We start from the raw sequence: 16,695 nt of genomic DNA on the forward strand, positions 1-16,695 counted from the left end.
ACTGATGGTGGAGTCAAATCTTCAAACGCGAATTGCGAGTGAACGGGACGTCGGAAGGGGATACCGTCAACGGGAATGTGGTAGCCCCCGACACGATCTTCCTGATGGTGGAGTCAAATCTTCAAACGCGAATTGCGGGTGAACGGGACGTCGGAAGTGGGTACCGTCAAAGGAAATGTGGTAGCCCCCGACACGATTTTCCTGATGGTGGAGTCAAATCTTCAAACGCGAATTGCGGGTGAACGGGACGTCGGAAGGAGGTACCGTCAAAGGGAATGTGGTAGCCCCCGACCCGATCTTCCTGATGGTGGAGTCAAATCTTCAAACGCGAATTGCGGGTGAACGGGACGTCGGAAGTGGGTACCGTAAAAGGGAATGTGGTAGCCCGCGACACGATCTCCCTGATGGTGGAGTCAAATCTTCAAACGCGAATTGCGGGTGAACGGGACGTCGGAAGGAGGTACCGTCAAAGGGAATGTGGTAGCCCCGGACACGATCTTCCTGATGGTGGAGTCAAATCTTCAAACGCGAATTGCGGGTGAACCGAACGTCGGAAGNGGTGTGGTAAAGGCATGCGAACATTTCCATAAGTACCTTTACGGCCGCAAGTTCCTGATAAGGACAGATCATGCAGCGCTAAAGTGGCTCTTGCAGTTCCGAAACCCAGAAGGACAGGTGGCAAGATGGTTAGAACGTCTTCAGGAATATGACTACGACATTGAACACAGGGCTGGAAAAGTTCACAATAATGCAGACGCTTTGTCAAGAAGACCGTGCAAGGACAACTGCACACATTGTTCTAAAATAGAAGACAAGATTGGCCATCTGCGACGAACAACTGTAGAGAGTGAGGAATGGAAGCCAAGCGAAATCAAAACGGCTCAAGAAAACGACCCAAGTATAAAAACTGTTCTGAATTGGATGCGCCACGGACAAAGACCAGACTGGCAAGACATTAGTGCCACAAGTCCTGAAGTAAAGAGTTATTGGGGCCAATGGAATAGCCTGACTCTGAAAGACAACCTGTTGTATAGGACCCTTGAAAGTGAAGATGGCACCGAATCGACGCTGCAATTAGTAGTACCTAGAAGCAAAGTGTCGGAAGTATTGCGAAAATTGCATGACGGCGCTTCCGGAGGACACTTTGGTATTACGAAAACGTTGCAAAGGGTACGTGAGCGATTCTATTGGGTCAACCGTAAAGAAGATGTCCGGCGATGGTGTCAAAAATGTGAGTTATGTGCTACTGGAAACGGACCAGTTTCCAAGAAGAAGGCACCCATGAGGCAGTATAACGTTGGTAGTCCGATGGAACGAGTTGCTATCGATATCGCAGGACCGTTTCCCGAGACAGATGGCGGAAATAAATATATCCTAGTCGCTATGGATTATTTCACAAAGTGGACTGAAGCTTACGCCATTCCAAACCAAGAGGCAGCAACAGTTGCAGAAGTGTTGGTAAAGGAGTTCTTTACACGTTTTGGTGTTCCTATAGAAATCCATTCAGACCAAGGAAGGAACTTTGAATCGGCTTTGTTCCAAGATGTTTGTCGATTGGTAGGAGCCAATAAAACCAGAACAACACCTTTGCATCCTCAGTCAGATGGAATGGTGGAGAGAATGAATCGAACGATGGGTAAATATCTTTCAAAAGTCGTGGCAGAACATCAGAAAAATTGGGACCAGTACCTCCACCTGTTCCTTATGGCATATCGATCAGCCGTCAACGAGACCACGGGTCAGACTCCTGCCTGCCTTATGTTGGGTCGTGAACTACGCCTTCCATGTGATCTCGAGTTTGGGCGTAAACCCCATGAAGAATATGTCGCAGGTGAAAATTATGTTGACCAACTAAAGGCGAAGATGAATGACATTCACGACTTGGCTAGAAGTCATATTCAGATTGCCAGCGATCGCATGAAAAATCAATACAACCTCCGCTCGGCCAATGAAACTTTTGAAGCTGGAGATCTGGTATGGCTGCACAATCCACAGAGACGAAGAGGTCTTTCTCCCAAGCTACAAAGACAATGGGAAGGTCCGTATGAGGTGATCAAGAAAATAAATGACGTGATATATCGTATCAGAATGAACCACCGGAAACCGAAAGTTGTCCACATTAATCGACTCGCACGATATGCCGGATCCAACAACAACGAAGAAGTTAGAGGTATTCGAGAAGAGGAACGCAGCTTTGGGATCGAGCCAAACTTTAACGATTTTATGTCAAATTACGCCCAGCGGAAGAAAGCTCGATTTGGCGTTACTCAGGAAATTTGTCAAAATATTTTTGAGCTTCCGGTTAACGTTTCCATCGCCCATTGTGTCGCCGAAGACCTTCGCATGGGTAGAGGTATAGCTTCCGTATTCCGGAAAAGATTTGGAAGAATAGACGAGTTGTTAAAGCAAAGACCACGAGTGGGTAAAGTACTGCGCTTGGAAGATAGTCAACGCTCTTTGTTCTACTTGGTTTCAAAGAAAACGTCAGAAGGCAAACCCACCTATGAAAACCTCTGGTCTGCTTTAAAAAACTTAAAGAAACTCATGGCATACTATGACATAAATAGCTTGGCGATCCCGAAGATTGGATGTGGTTTAGATGGGTTGGACTGGAAAATAGTGCGAACCATGATCGAAGTGATTTTTAGAAACACTAGCGTTCGAATTACAGTATGCTGCTTCAACCCACAGGGGACGACCCTCCGCAAAACTGTGCACTGTTACTTTTTCAAGAAAGGTGTTTGTCGAGCAGGCTCTGACTGCAGATTCCGACACGAGGCATTAAAAAGTAATACTAACGCAGTTTCTGAACTAGACGTCCAGAATTAAGAAGGGGGCAGTGTAACGGAAATGCTCCAGAATTCTCTGGAATTTTCTACGCGCGCGATAGTGGAATTTGTAGGAACATTCGAGAATGTACTGGACTTACATTGCTTGCGTGTATAAATGGTTGCGGACCGAACATCGCGGCAGTCTACTACGGAACGAGTACGTATGAAACATCGAGCGCGAAAATCTGAAATAAATTGCGAAGTGTGAGTGATATAAATAATCGATATAAATTGTACGGATTTTATAGTGTTTTAGTTTTGTTTAATAAATATTGATATAAATCGAACCCCGAATTTATAAATAACGTTACAATATACTATTCTGTGTTTAACGAATTTGAGGAAGTCCTCCTATATAAACGTCTTCCTTCTCCAGCCGCCGTTCTTCTTTCTTCGCCATTTTCAGCTGCCGTTGTAATTCGGCCGTTTTGTTGCGTGCTTCCAAGAACTTGGCCCAGTACACCGGCTCCATGTTTTTTAACGTGCCGTACGTGGTAAAGGGCTAGTTCCCTCAGCGTCTTAGGATGCAGCGACCCATCTTGCTGCGTCGCCGTCGGTCTTTCCAGGAGGTAGTTACTTTTCTAGTGACTCTTTCGCATCTAGTGAAACTGGATAATGCAGCTGTGGAAATGATAATCACTCAGGCGTACTGATACTCCGATCCAAATATAGATAGGGTGGTGACTAATTGTGACGTGAAGTTCAGTATGAATCTAAGTTCACAGCATCATACGTGACAGCCAGCGTCGGACTGAGACGATGAGGGCTACCGGGCAAATTGCTAAAGGGGCCTCGAATTTTTGTAGCCTTTAATATTTATTTAGTCAGTTTTTTGTAAATTATATTTAGTACAGAGTAATATTAAACAAATAGAGAAATACATATAACTCAGAATTATCCCGAAAACCTTTAAAATAACAGTTTTCTCTTAAGTAAGGGCGAAGACATAGCCAGAGTGTCAAATAATAGTATCATAATTAACATATTTTAATAAATCGACTTCCACACTCAATAAAATAAAAGTTCTAACCTGTCTTGACCTAACAAAGATCGTAAGCACGATTTAAAATTATTTTTAATTTTGATAACACTCTCTCACAAGCAACTTAAGTACAAGATAAAGTTATTAAATATTTATATGCAATTAAATATTGCTATAGACCAAGGAATGCAAATTGTATTTGTGGATTAAATTAAAACAACAGATTAACAACCACTACATGAGGAGTCAGTCGAATCCGAATGCGCATTTGTTTCAATAAAAATGTCATCATTGTCATCGTTATCCGCACCGGCGTCTGCAGACGAGTAGTCCTCGCCTTCGGTGTTTTTATCAATGTATGAAGCTTGCGTCGTGGTGTCACTGACAGCTGTAGTTCTTTTACACACACTGCTCCGATAAATGATTCTGCCGTCCACAAACTTGACGTTGAAACTTGTTCACAGGCACTGCTTTACTCCGTCCAGCTTTTTCGTATTCGACTTTCCTGGTCTTGGTGAAATCCGGTTCTTGTTTCATAACCTTTTCCGGAAACGACTGTGACGCTGATTTTGAAGCGGCTAATCTCAACCACTTTTTCAAACGTGACACTTTTCTCTTCTTCAAGTAATCTATCTTGCACCGATCCTTTATCGTAACCCACAATAAATAAATCTCTTAATAACGTCTCTAGCTTCGCGCTTGTGAATTGACATGATGCGGCCAGATTTATAACTCGCGCTGCCCATTCTTTTGCATTTTCATTTGGGGATTTCCGGGTCATGTAAAATTTGTAACGTACCGCAAACAAACTATCACTTTGTTTAAAATGTTCCGATAACAATCGGCTTAAATCAACGTACGTTTTTGTTTCTGGTTCAGCCGGAAGAAAAAGATTGGAAATTAATTTGTACGCTTCTTCGTTCAGAATATTTAGCAATATGGACGCCTTTCTCTTCTCATCTGTTATACTGTTGGCGATAAAGTAATTATCCACCCGTTTTTTAAAAAGCGCCCATTCCGAATTTGCCGGGTCGAATTCGCGCAAATGTTCAAGTTATTCGGACGCCATTTTACACACGTACCAAAGCCTTTCGTTGCCTTATCAGGTTCGTTTAATTATAATACTCGTCGCCATTTGTAATGTCTTCATTACCCACAAAACAGTACATACATAGGTACATTCTATACAACGTGGTACCACACACCATCCCCAAGCAGGCACACGCGAGAGTGGGCGCACTTTCGCATTCCCCCACGCTTCACAGTTATATCTATAATATTAATATATTACAGTACACACAGTTATTAACGCATACTTTTGACGTAGGGAAAGTACATACATCATAGAACCAACGTTGTGACAAATGTTCTCCATTATTACGAACATAACGATCGTCAAATGACGGAGATTTAAAACTATCCATATGGCACACATTCTAATTCAGCTCAATCAACAGGCGAATTGAGGAATTAGGAATCGCTCGTGGGGTCACCAAGGAGCAGTTACTTGATTAATTAATACTCGAGACATACATGGTTAAAATTTCAAAGAAATGTCTTCGTAAAGTTGGCACTGACTGCGCATGCGCACATCTAATGTTTACAATATCAGATGTGTTTGCCTTTAACACTGCATCGGTGGCGCGGGGCATACAGTTCCCCACTATAGGTTTCATTGCTCATAGCTCTGGAGTGGGGATGGTTATGTCTACCCACATTCAGGTAATCTTTGACAGTAGTGTGTATAACGTGCTAGTATAGTGGAGGTATTTTTGTTTGCGATAGAGTGATTGTAATTCACGAGAAAAGTCACAGTGGGGTTACGCAGTACCCCGTGGCACCACTTGCGCGATACTTGTGTTTCTCGATTTTATTTCTCTGGTGAGTTTTCTTCAATTCATTTTACGTATCCTAGAGATTATAATTGTTGTATTTACAATGGCATATGAAAAAACTAGTAGAGATCCAAACCACTGGGCGAAGTGGTTGGAGGAAATTGAACAGGAGGAAGATGCCAATGAATGTTCAGAATCTAGCTCAGAAGACGAAGAAATAGGTGAGGTGGAACAAGAAATTCATGAGTCTGACACAGAACAAGAAACGGGTGATATTCCAGAAGGGCATAACATCGAACAAGAATCTGATAGAAGCGGAATACAGAATGAACGACTGCATGAGGCAACACGTTCTGGACCTTATTACATTGGTAAAGACGGTAAAAGTAGGTGGGATAGTATGGTGCCCGCTTCGTCACGCACTAGACTTAACAATATAGTCGTGAAAGTACCCGATCCTCTCGGAGCGGCCAGAAACGGCAAAACAGTATTGGAATGTTTTCATGTTTACGTCAGCAATCCTATGATAAGTTTCATCACAAACTATACCAATATAAAGGTTCGGACACTCCAAGAAAAGTATGCATGTGCAAGAAATGCGAAATGAGAGCATTTCTTGGAATTTTACACATAACAGGTGTTCTAAAAGAAGGTAGACTAAATACTGAAGATATTTGGAGTAATGATGGGACTGAGGTAGAACTCGTTTTTTGCACAATGTGCCGTGCTAGATTCAAATTTTTATATCGTTCTATTCGATTTGACGACATCCATGACAGGCCTGAAAGACGCGAATTGGATAAACTAGCACCTATAGGAGAGGTGTTAGAATTCTTTGTGAACAATTGCTCTTCGTCATATCCTATGCCAAGCAGTTTTCTCACTGTTGACGAACAACTCATCGCATTTAGAGGGAAATGCCCATTTAGGCAATACTTACCGTCCAAACCAGCCAAATACGGCATAAAGCTTTTTTTGCTTGTGGATCCGAAAACGATGACCACTATCAATCTCGAAGTATACTGTGGTAAACAGCCAGCTGGTCCCTACATGGTATCGAATTCGCCTAGTGACGTTGGCAAAAGACTTGATCAACAGATAAAAAACACTAACAGAAATGTCACAATGGACAGATGGTTAACCAGCTTTCCTTTGGAACCATAAAATCTAATAAACGGGAAATTCCACCATGCCTAATACCTACAAAAAGAAGAGCATTAGAAAGTGCGATGTTTGCTTTCCGGAAAGAATGCACGCTTGTGTCTTAAGTACCAAAAAAAAACAAAAATGTTCTGATGCTTTCAACGATGCATCATTCAGATGAAATCGACAAAGATACCAATAAGCCAGCCATGATTGCAGTACACAAAGTATGGCGTCGATGTGGTCGATAAAATGTGTGTTATGTACCATGTGGGTAGAACTACTAGAAGATGGCCTTTGACAGTCTTTTTCGACATACTCAACATAGCAGGAATAAATGCTTTGAATTTACATGTGACTAATTGTAAACTTCAAAAGGGGGCTAGACGAAATTTTTTGAAATGCCTATCATTAGAATTTGTTAGGCCTAGCATAATTCGCAGAATTTACAATAACAATGTACCAAGACCTATTCGCCAGAAGGCACGGAATATGCTAGGAATACAAGAAGCTCCTAATAATCAAGACAAAAACGTTCGAGAGAGAAAAACAGGTCGCTGCATTATATGTCTCCGAAAAGAAGACAAAAAGGCCACAGTGAGATGTGGCGAATGTCGAAATTTTGTCTGCAAGGATCATCAACATGCTATATGCGCTAGATATTATAAAAACGACAGTGGCGAGAGTAGCGAGCAAGGGGATGAATGAAATAGAAGTCTTGTTCTTTTTTTTTAGATAGAATAGATTAGTTTTGTCTCCAGTTTACATAGCACAGTATTAGTTAATACATATACTAATGTTACAAGAACGTATGTTTCGTATTCCTGTTTGTGCTAGTATCTTCATTTGAATAAAGGATATTTCTATTATTACGATTATTATTATTACAATTAATATTATAATGCTTTATATAATTACCTACTACTTTTTTTTGTTCGAAATATAATGAACATATCCCTAACTACGTTTTATTGTGATTATACCCGAGAAATACGTATTTGCAGTGATGGGGTGCCACGCCACCACTCGTGAGTGGAAAGCGAGCGCCACCGACGCAGTGTTAACAGAAGCATCTGTGATTAAAATTTGAAGAGATATCTCGATAAATAAGATTTGTTTTAATGTGTATAATTTATATTCAGTACATGCAAATAATATTGCAACTCATTGTACTGAAAAGGATGTCATTTTAATATTAATTCTTTCACAAACACTCTTAGAACAAGATTGCTATTCCATTTCGAACGCAAATCACTGTTCTTCAAAATATTGCATTACGACATGCTGATAATTTTGAACCAAGTCTAGTTGCTAGTAATACTAGTAGAATTTATATCACAAGTAATGACGATGTGGTGTATATGTTACGGGAGATGTGATAAATCCGGCTAGCTGAAAATCTATCAAATTAACCGTGTTTACATATATATATATATATATATATATATATAATTGTTATAACCAAATGCTCATTATGCCTCGGGTAAAATGAGCACCGTAACGGGACACAATGGGCATTAACTTTCGATTATTTCTGGTATTGTTCACAAATATATCTACAGTCCTCGTCTTCGTCCTCCTCTCCGGCAGAGGAACAATGAGCCCATCTTGCGCATAAGTCACATGAAACCCAACCTTCACTTGATTGTAAGTATGAGTAGCCACAGTATAAACAATCTACATCGGAAACGTCACTTTCAGAGTTGGAGTCATCAGCAATTTGTCTTTTCACAATGGTTTGTTTTTTTACGTTTTTCTTTTCGTTTTCGTTATTTTGTGCATTGTCAAACACCTTTCGCTTTGTGGCTTCAGCTTTAGACTTGGCTGTTGTTGATTCCATGAGCGCGTGCTTGTAAGGAGACTCTGTTAAAATAGCCGTCTTACCACGAGCTTTTGTTTGTCTACTTTTTGTTCTAGCTTTGGGAATAGGTAAAATTTGCTCAGGAGAAGTAAGATGAAACTCATTTGTGGTGTTGTTCCGCGGCAACAAAATCTGAAAAGGCGATCTGTTCAACAGACCTGGCTGTGGAGAGTGAATTATATTTTGTTCGTGTGAAAATCATGTTTTCAATTTGTGGAGGAGGCGTTTCTAATCGAGGCTCTGACGGGACATGATTTTACGGCTGTTCAATATCTGTTGTTTCGGCTGCAACAAAATCGGCGTCCGTAAAAATATTTGGATTGGTTGGCCATATTCCAGTAGCTTTAAAACCGTTTATAGCCACTGACATTGTCGCCGCTCGAATAAAGGCCTTTCCGAAGAGCTTAGCCACCTGGTAATACGTAACTAGGTACTCTACCTGGATTCATCCGCAACCAATTCTTGATTTCATCGGCGTAATAGGCGCTTAGGGCGTTTCATAAAGCTGACATCTAAGGGTTGCAATCGATGCGTGCAGTGGGGTGGGAAACACAGCAGAATTACACACCATGCTCTCTTGCCATTTCAATCAGTGTTGACAAAGTTCCAACTTGCTTTTTTCCCTTTTGTTGCGATAATTTTATTTAGACTTTTGGCAACAGTGGTTAACCGATTTGACATTATCTTATATTTCTTAATAGTTTCAACTAAAAGTTCTAAGAACCTACTCACTGATACTTTGTTAAATCCCATAGCGCAGCCCGCAGAAGTTGCTTCTGGTTTTCTTAAGGAAAGAACATCGTGCCTTTTTAGGAAAGCAGCCAACCAATCTTCTCCTGCTATTCTAGTTGCGTTATTAAAGTTATGGCATAACGCGGGTGACCTGGCAATACCTCCTATCTGCCATTTTTTGTGAAAATGAGATATTGGTAGATTCATAATCGGCGCGTACTAATGCACCTATCTGTAACTTCTCCTTTCGTTAAATAAAGTTCGAAATGGCTGAAAAGTTGTATTTCAATTTCTCCCACTGAAATCTTAATGATTTTTGTCATGCAAAATCTCCTAAATCAACAGTTTATTAGGTGATGTCATAAGAGGATTGTACCTCCGTTCAAGTGTAGTGTGTTTAACGTCGAAAACTGGTTCTCGTTGGTAGGTGTTTTGCTTTTTGTTTCTATAATCCACTATTTGAATATTAAAAGATGAATTTGTGTACATTAAACGACTAAACCATAAAATTTACGTTAAAAATAACCTCAATTTATTTTCGTTTTCAGATAGGAGGTATTGCATTATACTGAAAGTACCTGGATAATTTTAATAGGAGAAAATAGCACATCGATTTTTTGTTGGATCCCCATTTAGAAGGTAAAATTTTTTGACTATCTCTTCAATCTATTTACTTTACATCCGTCATAGGCTGCCAAAGGTTTTCCGGACTCAAAATAGTCATGTTTTCAAGGCGCACTGAAAAAATTCTGTCATTGGCCCAATCGCAAATCGATGTTGTCGACTCAAGCAAAACTGAAGAGAAAGAATGTTTCGATTTAGAAAATGCATCTTTCATATTTTTAGACGACAACGTGGTCGTAGAAAGCAACATCGCTTTTCCCATTCATCCTGATGAAGTAGTACCTAACTTTGAAGACTGTTTAACTGATATAACCAATACTACTTCCACTACTTGTGATATAGGAGTTCCAAACCAAGTCGAATATAAGCAAACAGATCGTCTTGTTCCTTACGAAGATTCGAGTGATGAAGATCATGTCATAGAAAACATTGCAAATGAAGTTGAGAAAACTGTAGAAGACGACCATGAATCAAATGATGTGCAAGATAGTAGTACTTCATATGAACCCGAAAAAGATGATGCCAATAAATTAGAAGAAACTGTCATAAATGAAACAGAAGAAGTGAACGAAAATGAATATGATCAAGGTAGAAAACGAAGGCGTAAGGCGGAAAAAGAAGAATGGGTCCGAAATAAAAACAAAAGACTTCGAATGCAGGGAAAAGCGTACATAGGATTTACTAAAAAAAGAGGAGAAAAAATTAAACAGGACTGTCCACGGAGTGAAAGACGTTTAAAAGAGACATGTACATCAAAGAAATGTAGAATATCTAAAGTCAGATATTGCTCAGAATTTACGGATGACTGCAGAAGAAACATTTTTGAACGTTTTTGGCGCATGAATTGGGAACAAAGGAAGGTTTTTATTGCATCTCACGTTTTTAAAACCCCAACATTTAGAAAAGGCAAAGAGAACTCAAGGAGATTAGGCACCTACACGTATTACCTAAACGATGGAAATGAAAACTTACAAGTATGTCGGTCCATGTTTATTAATACGTTGGACATCGGGTATAAAACTGTTCAATACTGGGTAGATAATAGTTCATATGGTATGACGAAAGGGAATGAGAATAGAATTTCTGCTAAGGAAGTCGTTAAGCAAAGGTATGCAGAAAGTTACAAGTTTTTAGACGAGTTTTTCAAAAGTTTACCTAAACTTCCTTCTCATTATTGTCGGCGCGATACTTCAAAGCTGTATTTGGAATACACTTTTCAAAATATGAACCAGTTATATGAAGTGTATGTGAATAATTTTTGCAAAGACAGAAACATCACTCCATTGGGTCGTAATGTGTTTTCAAAAACGTTTAAAGAAAAAAACTTGGCGCTATACTCACCGAAAAAGGATCAGTGTAATGTTTGTTTTTCATTCAAATATGGAAATGTCACAGAAAATGAATACAGGCATCACATCCTAAGGAAAGATGCTGCTAGAATGGAAAAACAAAAAGATAAAGAAAAAGCTGAGAAAGATGAAATTATTACATTGACTATGGATTTACAGGCAGTAAAACTATGCCCATATCTTCCGGCGAACAAAATTTACTTCAAAACAAAACTATGTTGCCATAACTTCACCATATTTGATTTAAAAACACGAAACGTTATGTGCTATTGGTTTTCCGAAAATGAAAATAGATTACTTAAAGCATCTACTTTTACCACCTGCATTATAGACTATTTGGAAGAAAATTGCATAACTCCAATGAAAAAGCCAATTGTATTGTATTCGGACGGATGTGGTTACCAGAATCGTAACAATGTCTTGGCCAACGCTTTACTCAATTTTGCAATGAAACACGAAACTTTTATTTTTCAAAAATACTTAGAACCAGGTCACACCCAAATGGAGTGTGACTCTGTACATAGTGTGATAGAAAGACGTCTTAAGCACAAAGAAATTCATTTACCAAGTGACTATGTGACAATATCAAAAGAAGCTCGAAAAACCCCCACGCCATATAAAACTAAAATGCTGGAGTACTCATTTTTTAAGGATTATTCCGCTTCCAAATTTTTGCGATACACTTCTTTAAGACCAGGTCGTAAGACTTCTGACCCTGTGATTAATGATATTAAGTGCATTAGGTATAATCCACAAGGAACCATAGATATTAAACTGGATTATGGCCAAGATTTATTTAATGAGCTTCCTTGCAGGCCAAAATGTATGCCTCCTATTATGAACTATCCTCAGTTACTGCAGGGACCTTCTAAAATTGCTTTGGATAAATGGAACCACCTTCAAGAACTTAAACTCGTTCTGCCAAAAGACACACATGCTTTCTACGATAATATTTTACATGAATAATTCTCCTCGCCAATTTATTTTTTTTAGTGATTATGAAACTTGCAGCTAGTTTTAGTTTATTTTATTCATGTTTATGTTTACATTAAAGTATTGTTTTAAAGTTTATTACCATGTATTAATTTTCCCTTGAGAAACCTACGTTTTGGGTATCATTTTTCTACAAAAATTTCTGTATAAGCTTGCTAAATTCAAAAAATTGTTGTATACTTAATTAGATACTGCATTCTCCTATGAGAACAAATTTCTGTAGCAAAAACTCCTATCTGTAAAAACATGAATAGCAATACCTCACAAGTTATATAAAAATAACACCGGGTAAGATTGTGGCGTTTTTATTAAATTTAGTATAATATAATAAACATTAAAGAATAACTACTTCACATTGTTGAAAAATACCATCTCTCTACAAAATTGACAAGTTTTTTTTGTCTCCTGTAAAACGTCTCTTAACCAACATAGGAGGTATTGCCAGGTCACCCGCGATAATTTGTTTGTTCTGCTAGCTGCTAAGCAAGTTTTCGAGGGTCTCTTGGTGTAAGACCGAACAGGCGATTTTCCATATCTTCAATAAAAGTAACCAACTTTAATTCTTGTTCAGGCGTAAAGTGTCCCATTCTAGTCCAGGCGTCAAGAGATATTTTTGCTGAAAAAATTCCTAGGGAAGATTTTTTTTTCGTCAATCGCTTCTGTTTGTATTTTAAGTTAATTTTTTTGTAATTAGTGGACTGAAGGACCATAAGATATATTTTTTTTTTGGTTAAATGATAATTTCCGCCCGAACCATACAAATACTTAAATAAAAGTTGGGCACGTACCTGGAGCTGATGGGGGCCCCCAAAGATTGGTTTGGTTTTTCACTTTTTAAATTGATAAATGCACGTGAAACTAGTGCATACTTGACTCTACTCGTTCGCACATAGTTACGTCTTCGCTCGCCCTTCTCTATTCATTTTTAAGCGTTTTCGCGAATCCGCCCGAGTGCCCGATTGTACTTGTATGATTTGAATTTATAGCGCGCCGGAACAACTGAGGTTTAAACAGCTTCGTTTTACGTCATGAACTTCAAAAAATTCGGCCCGGAAGTATATTTTTTTCCAGCTTGACCAAAAAATCGGACCATTTCGTGTTTTATTGCAAAATAACTCAATAAATATCGTTTTTACGTAGAGTGACTCCATCTGGTCGTTTTCCATCGTCGCGTGACAAACCTACAGGCTGCATAATTGAACAACCCTTAATTGATGCAAGAGCTCTCAGAATGATGTGATTCAGCTCTGTGTCTTCCCTTGCTAGATAATCAGCTTAAACCGTGATTCCCATTTTCCTCTACAACCAGTGGCGTCGGAAGACAGAATTCCAGGGAGGGGCAACGTCATCAAAATAAGGAAATTAATAAGAATGATTTTATTTATACATTTATTCGTAGGGTATCGGTATACACTGCAGCCTATGCATATTTATCAGAGAAGGCAAACATCAAATCCTTGGAGTTTGAGCAAATTCGACTGCTCCAACGAAAACTGTCGTAACTCCGAAATTGTCGCTATTTGAGTTACCACTGTAACCGAACTTAAAAAGTCCGCTTCTTTTCCTACGAAAACTGTCGTAACTAAATGTCGCTCCGTGACTGCGCAAACGCGGTGTCTTAAATGTCGTAACTCAACTGCTGGAGAATTGTGCGACGAAAATAGTCGTATCTTGAGTTACGACTATTTTCGTAGGAATCATACACGCCAGTTTGCTGGAGTGCTTGACTTACGACTCTTTCGTAAGAATCATGAACGCGAGTTGTGTGGTGGGGCGAGTTACTCACTACTCAGTCATTAGCGGAAAAGCACAGTGACGGTTATTTTGTTGCATTGTTTATTATTATAATTGAAAATGTCGTTGAGAAGTAAGCGAATTGTAGAATTAGCTTCTAAAATTACGTGCCTGGACAATAGTGACGATAATGCAAGAACCTCCCAACAGGCCTCCACTTCTGGTAAAATGAAACATTAATTTCTTTATTAAACTATTAGCGAATTTAACTGATTTGTAGCAACTGGAACTAAAATTCTTTCTACAGAATGTACCTTGGATGATCATAACAAGGAAAATGACGGATCTAATAATTTGGATAATGAAGATGGTTGTCTGGAAAATGAAAGTGGTAAGTCATTCTATTTACAAAGGTATAATAAGGCATTTCAAAGCACCAAAATCATAATCTTAGTCGTATCTGTAGCTAAAATTTTGTTTTGTCGCATCAAAAAAAGTTTTGACATTCTTTGGGTGGCGGTACACTTGTGTCTATAAATTTTGCTCGGAAAATTTGCGAAACTAATGCACAATAGGGTTTCTAAAATCGTATGACTATTTTCAATCATTTTCTCTTTAAGACATTGAAGAAACCGAAGTACTTTCTGGACGCGACTATTCTGAATGTTCAGATGATGATCCTACCTACATACCCGAAGAATACACAGACAGGGACAATATATTAAGTGAAAACGTTCAGGTTATTATAGAAGATAAAGAAAATAATATACTCGTAGAAAAGAAAAAGCGCAGATCATCAGCTAAGGTAAAAAAGTTAAGTAGGAAACGTATAAGGAATACTGACCAGTGGGTAGATACTCTGGCCAAAAAAGGGTTAGATTCGGGAATAGAACATGAAAACAGGAAGGGCAAGTTAATTAAAGCTAGGAAAATAGGCAAAGGGTGCGCAAGTTCATGTAGATTTAAGTGCCGAGATTTGTTGGTTGCAGAAAAGCAAGAGTCAATATTCAAAGACTTTTGGGAACTAGGTTCGCACACACGACAGTGGGATTTCGTATCTCATTGTGTAAAACAAGTTAATAAGAAACAGGTCACTGTTGCCCAGAACTCTCAATCACGCCGAAAATTTTCTCGAGAATACTACTTTAAAATTGAGAATCAAGAAAAACGAGTATGCAAAACAATGTTTCTGCATACCCTAGGAATTTCGGAGAGATGGGTATCTACAGCATTATCCAAAGTAAAAGATAGCGGTGCAGTTGAAGAGGATAACCGTGGTAAACATCAATCACGACCTAACAAAATTAATGAAGATGTGAAGGAGATTGTTAGGGAACACATAAAACTGTTTCCGGTAGTACCATCCCATTACACAAGAAAAAATACGCAGAAATTGTATCTTGAAGATGGACTGAATATCCAGCGTATGTACCGATTATACTTGGAGTTTGCAAAAACGATGGATGTAACGAATGTTGCTTCTTCCAGACAGTATCGTGATATATTTAACGGGGAGTTTAATCTAAGTTTTTTTAAACCGAAGAAGGATCAGTGTGATCTCTGTATACGGTATACTGATACTGATAAAGGAAACCCCGAACTCCAAGAAAAGTATGACAGTCATATCACTAACAAGAATAGTGCACGTTCGTTAAAGGATCAAGATAAACTAATAGCACTAAACAATAAATCGATTATTGTTGCGTGTTTTGATCTACAGAAAGTTTTGGTAACCCCAAAATCAGAGGTCAGTATTTTTTACTACAAAAGTAAGTACGCAACCTACAATTTTACTGTATACGATATCGGCAACCATAAAGGTTACTGTTATGTTTGGCATGAATCTGTTGCTAAACGTGGAGCTAACGAAATAGGTAGCTGCTTATGGAAGTTTTTAGATACTGCTGCAAATAACAAAAACATTCAAGAAGTAATCTTCTATTCGGACAATTGCGGAGGTCAAAATCGCAATCGCTTTATATTTTCCATGTTCCAGTTAGCAGCATGTGTTTTCAATAAAAAAATTACGCATCGATTTTTTGAAAAGGGCCATACGCAAAACGAGGGCGATTGCATGCACGCCGTCATCGAAAATGCTAAAAACAGACAACAAGTTGTGTACACCCCTGAACAATGGGTAACCCTAATTCGAATGGCAAAAGTAACAGGTACCCCCTACGACGTGACTGAAATGTCGCAAAAAGACTTTTATAATTTAAAAAAATTGGTGATCGGTCAAAATTGGAAAACAGACGAGGATGGTCAGCAACTAAAAATTAGTAAGGTCAGGGAAATAGTGCTTCTAGGAAACCCAGACGGAAGAGTTGATTTTAAATATGAATATACTGATGCTCCAAAATCGTTAAACATTTACAAAAAACGAAGAGGGCGCCCAAGTTGCTGTTCAAGAGCTGATCTCCAACAGCTTTATGATAAACCACTACCAGTGGACAAAAAGAAACTGGATGGGTTATTGGAACTTTGCAATAAACGTGATATTCCCGAGATGTACCACGGATTTTATAGATCATTATCATATAATAAGGCCAAGAATACTACCGAGGAAACTGTTAACAATGAAGAAACTTCCACTGAAGAACAGTCAGAATAA

At 38.9% G+C, this 16,695-nt stretch overlaps 2 protein-coding genes across 2 annotated transcripts; both read left to right on the forward strand.

Annotated features, from left to right (window-relative positions):
* Positions 1-9,540: 9,540 nt before the first annotated feature.
* On the forward strand, positions 9,541-12,362 carry LOC116159093. The gene is made up of 3 exons (XM_031471997.1): positions 9,541-9,807; positions 9,933-10,023; positions 10,075-12,362. Exon 3 carries the CDS (start codon positions 10,107-10,109, stop codon positions 12,321-12,323), a length of 2,217 nt encoding a protein of 738 aa, XP_031327857.1. The 5' UTR covers positions 9,541-9,807; positions 9,933-10,023; positions 10,075-10,106; the 3' UTR covers positions 12,324-12,362.
* Positions 12,363-13,842: 1,480 nt separating this feature from the next.
* On the forward strand, positions 13,843-16,695 carry LOC116169024. The gene is made up of 3 exons (XM_031485080.1): positions 13,843-14,307; positions 14,365-14,475; positions 14,705-16,695. The coding sequence occupies exons 1-3, from the start codon at positions 14,205-14,207 to the stop codon at positions 16,693-16,695; spliced, it is 2,205 nt and encodes a 734-aa protein (XP_031340940.1). The 5' UTR covers positions 13,843-14,204.

Source organism: Photinus pyralis, unplaced genomic scaffold, assembly GCF_008802855.1.
Source record: "Photinus pyralis isolate 1611_PpyrPB1 unplaced genomic scaffold, Ppyr1.3 Ppyr1.4_LG1, whole genome shotgun sequence".
Taxonomy (NCBI): Eukaryota; Metazoa; Arthropoda; class Insecta; order Coleoptera; family Lampyridae; genus Photinus; species Photinus pyralis.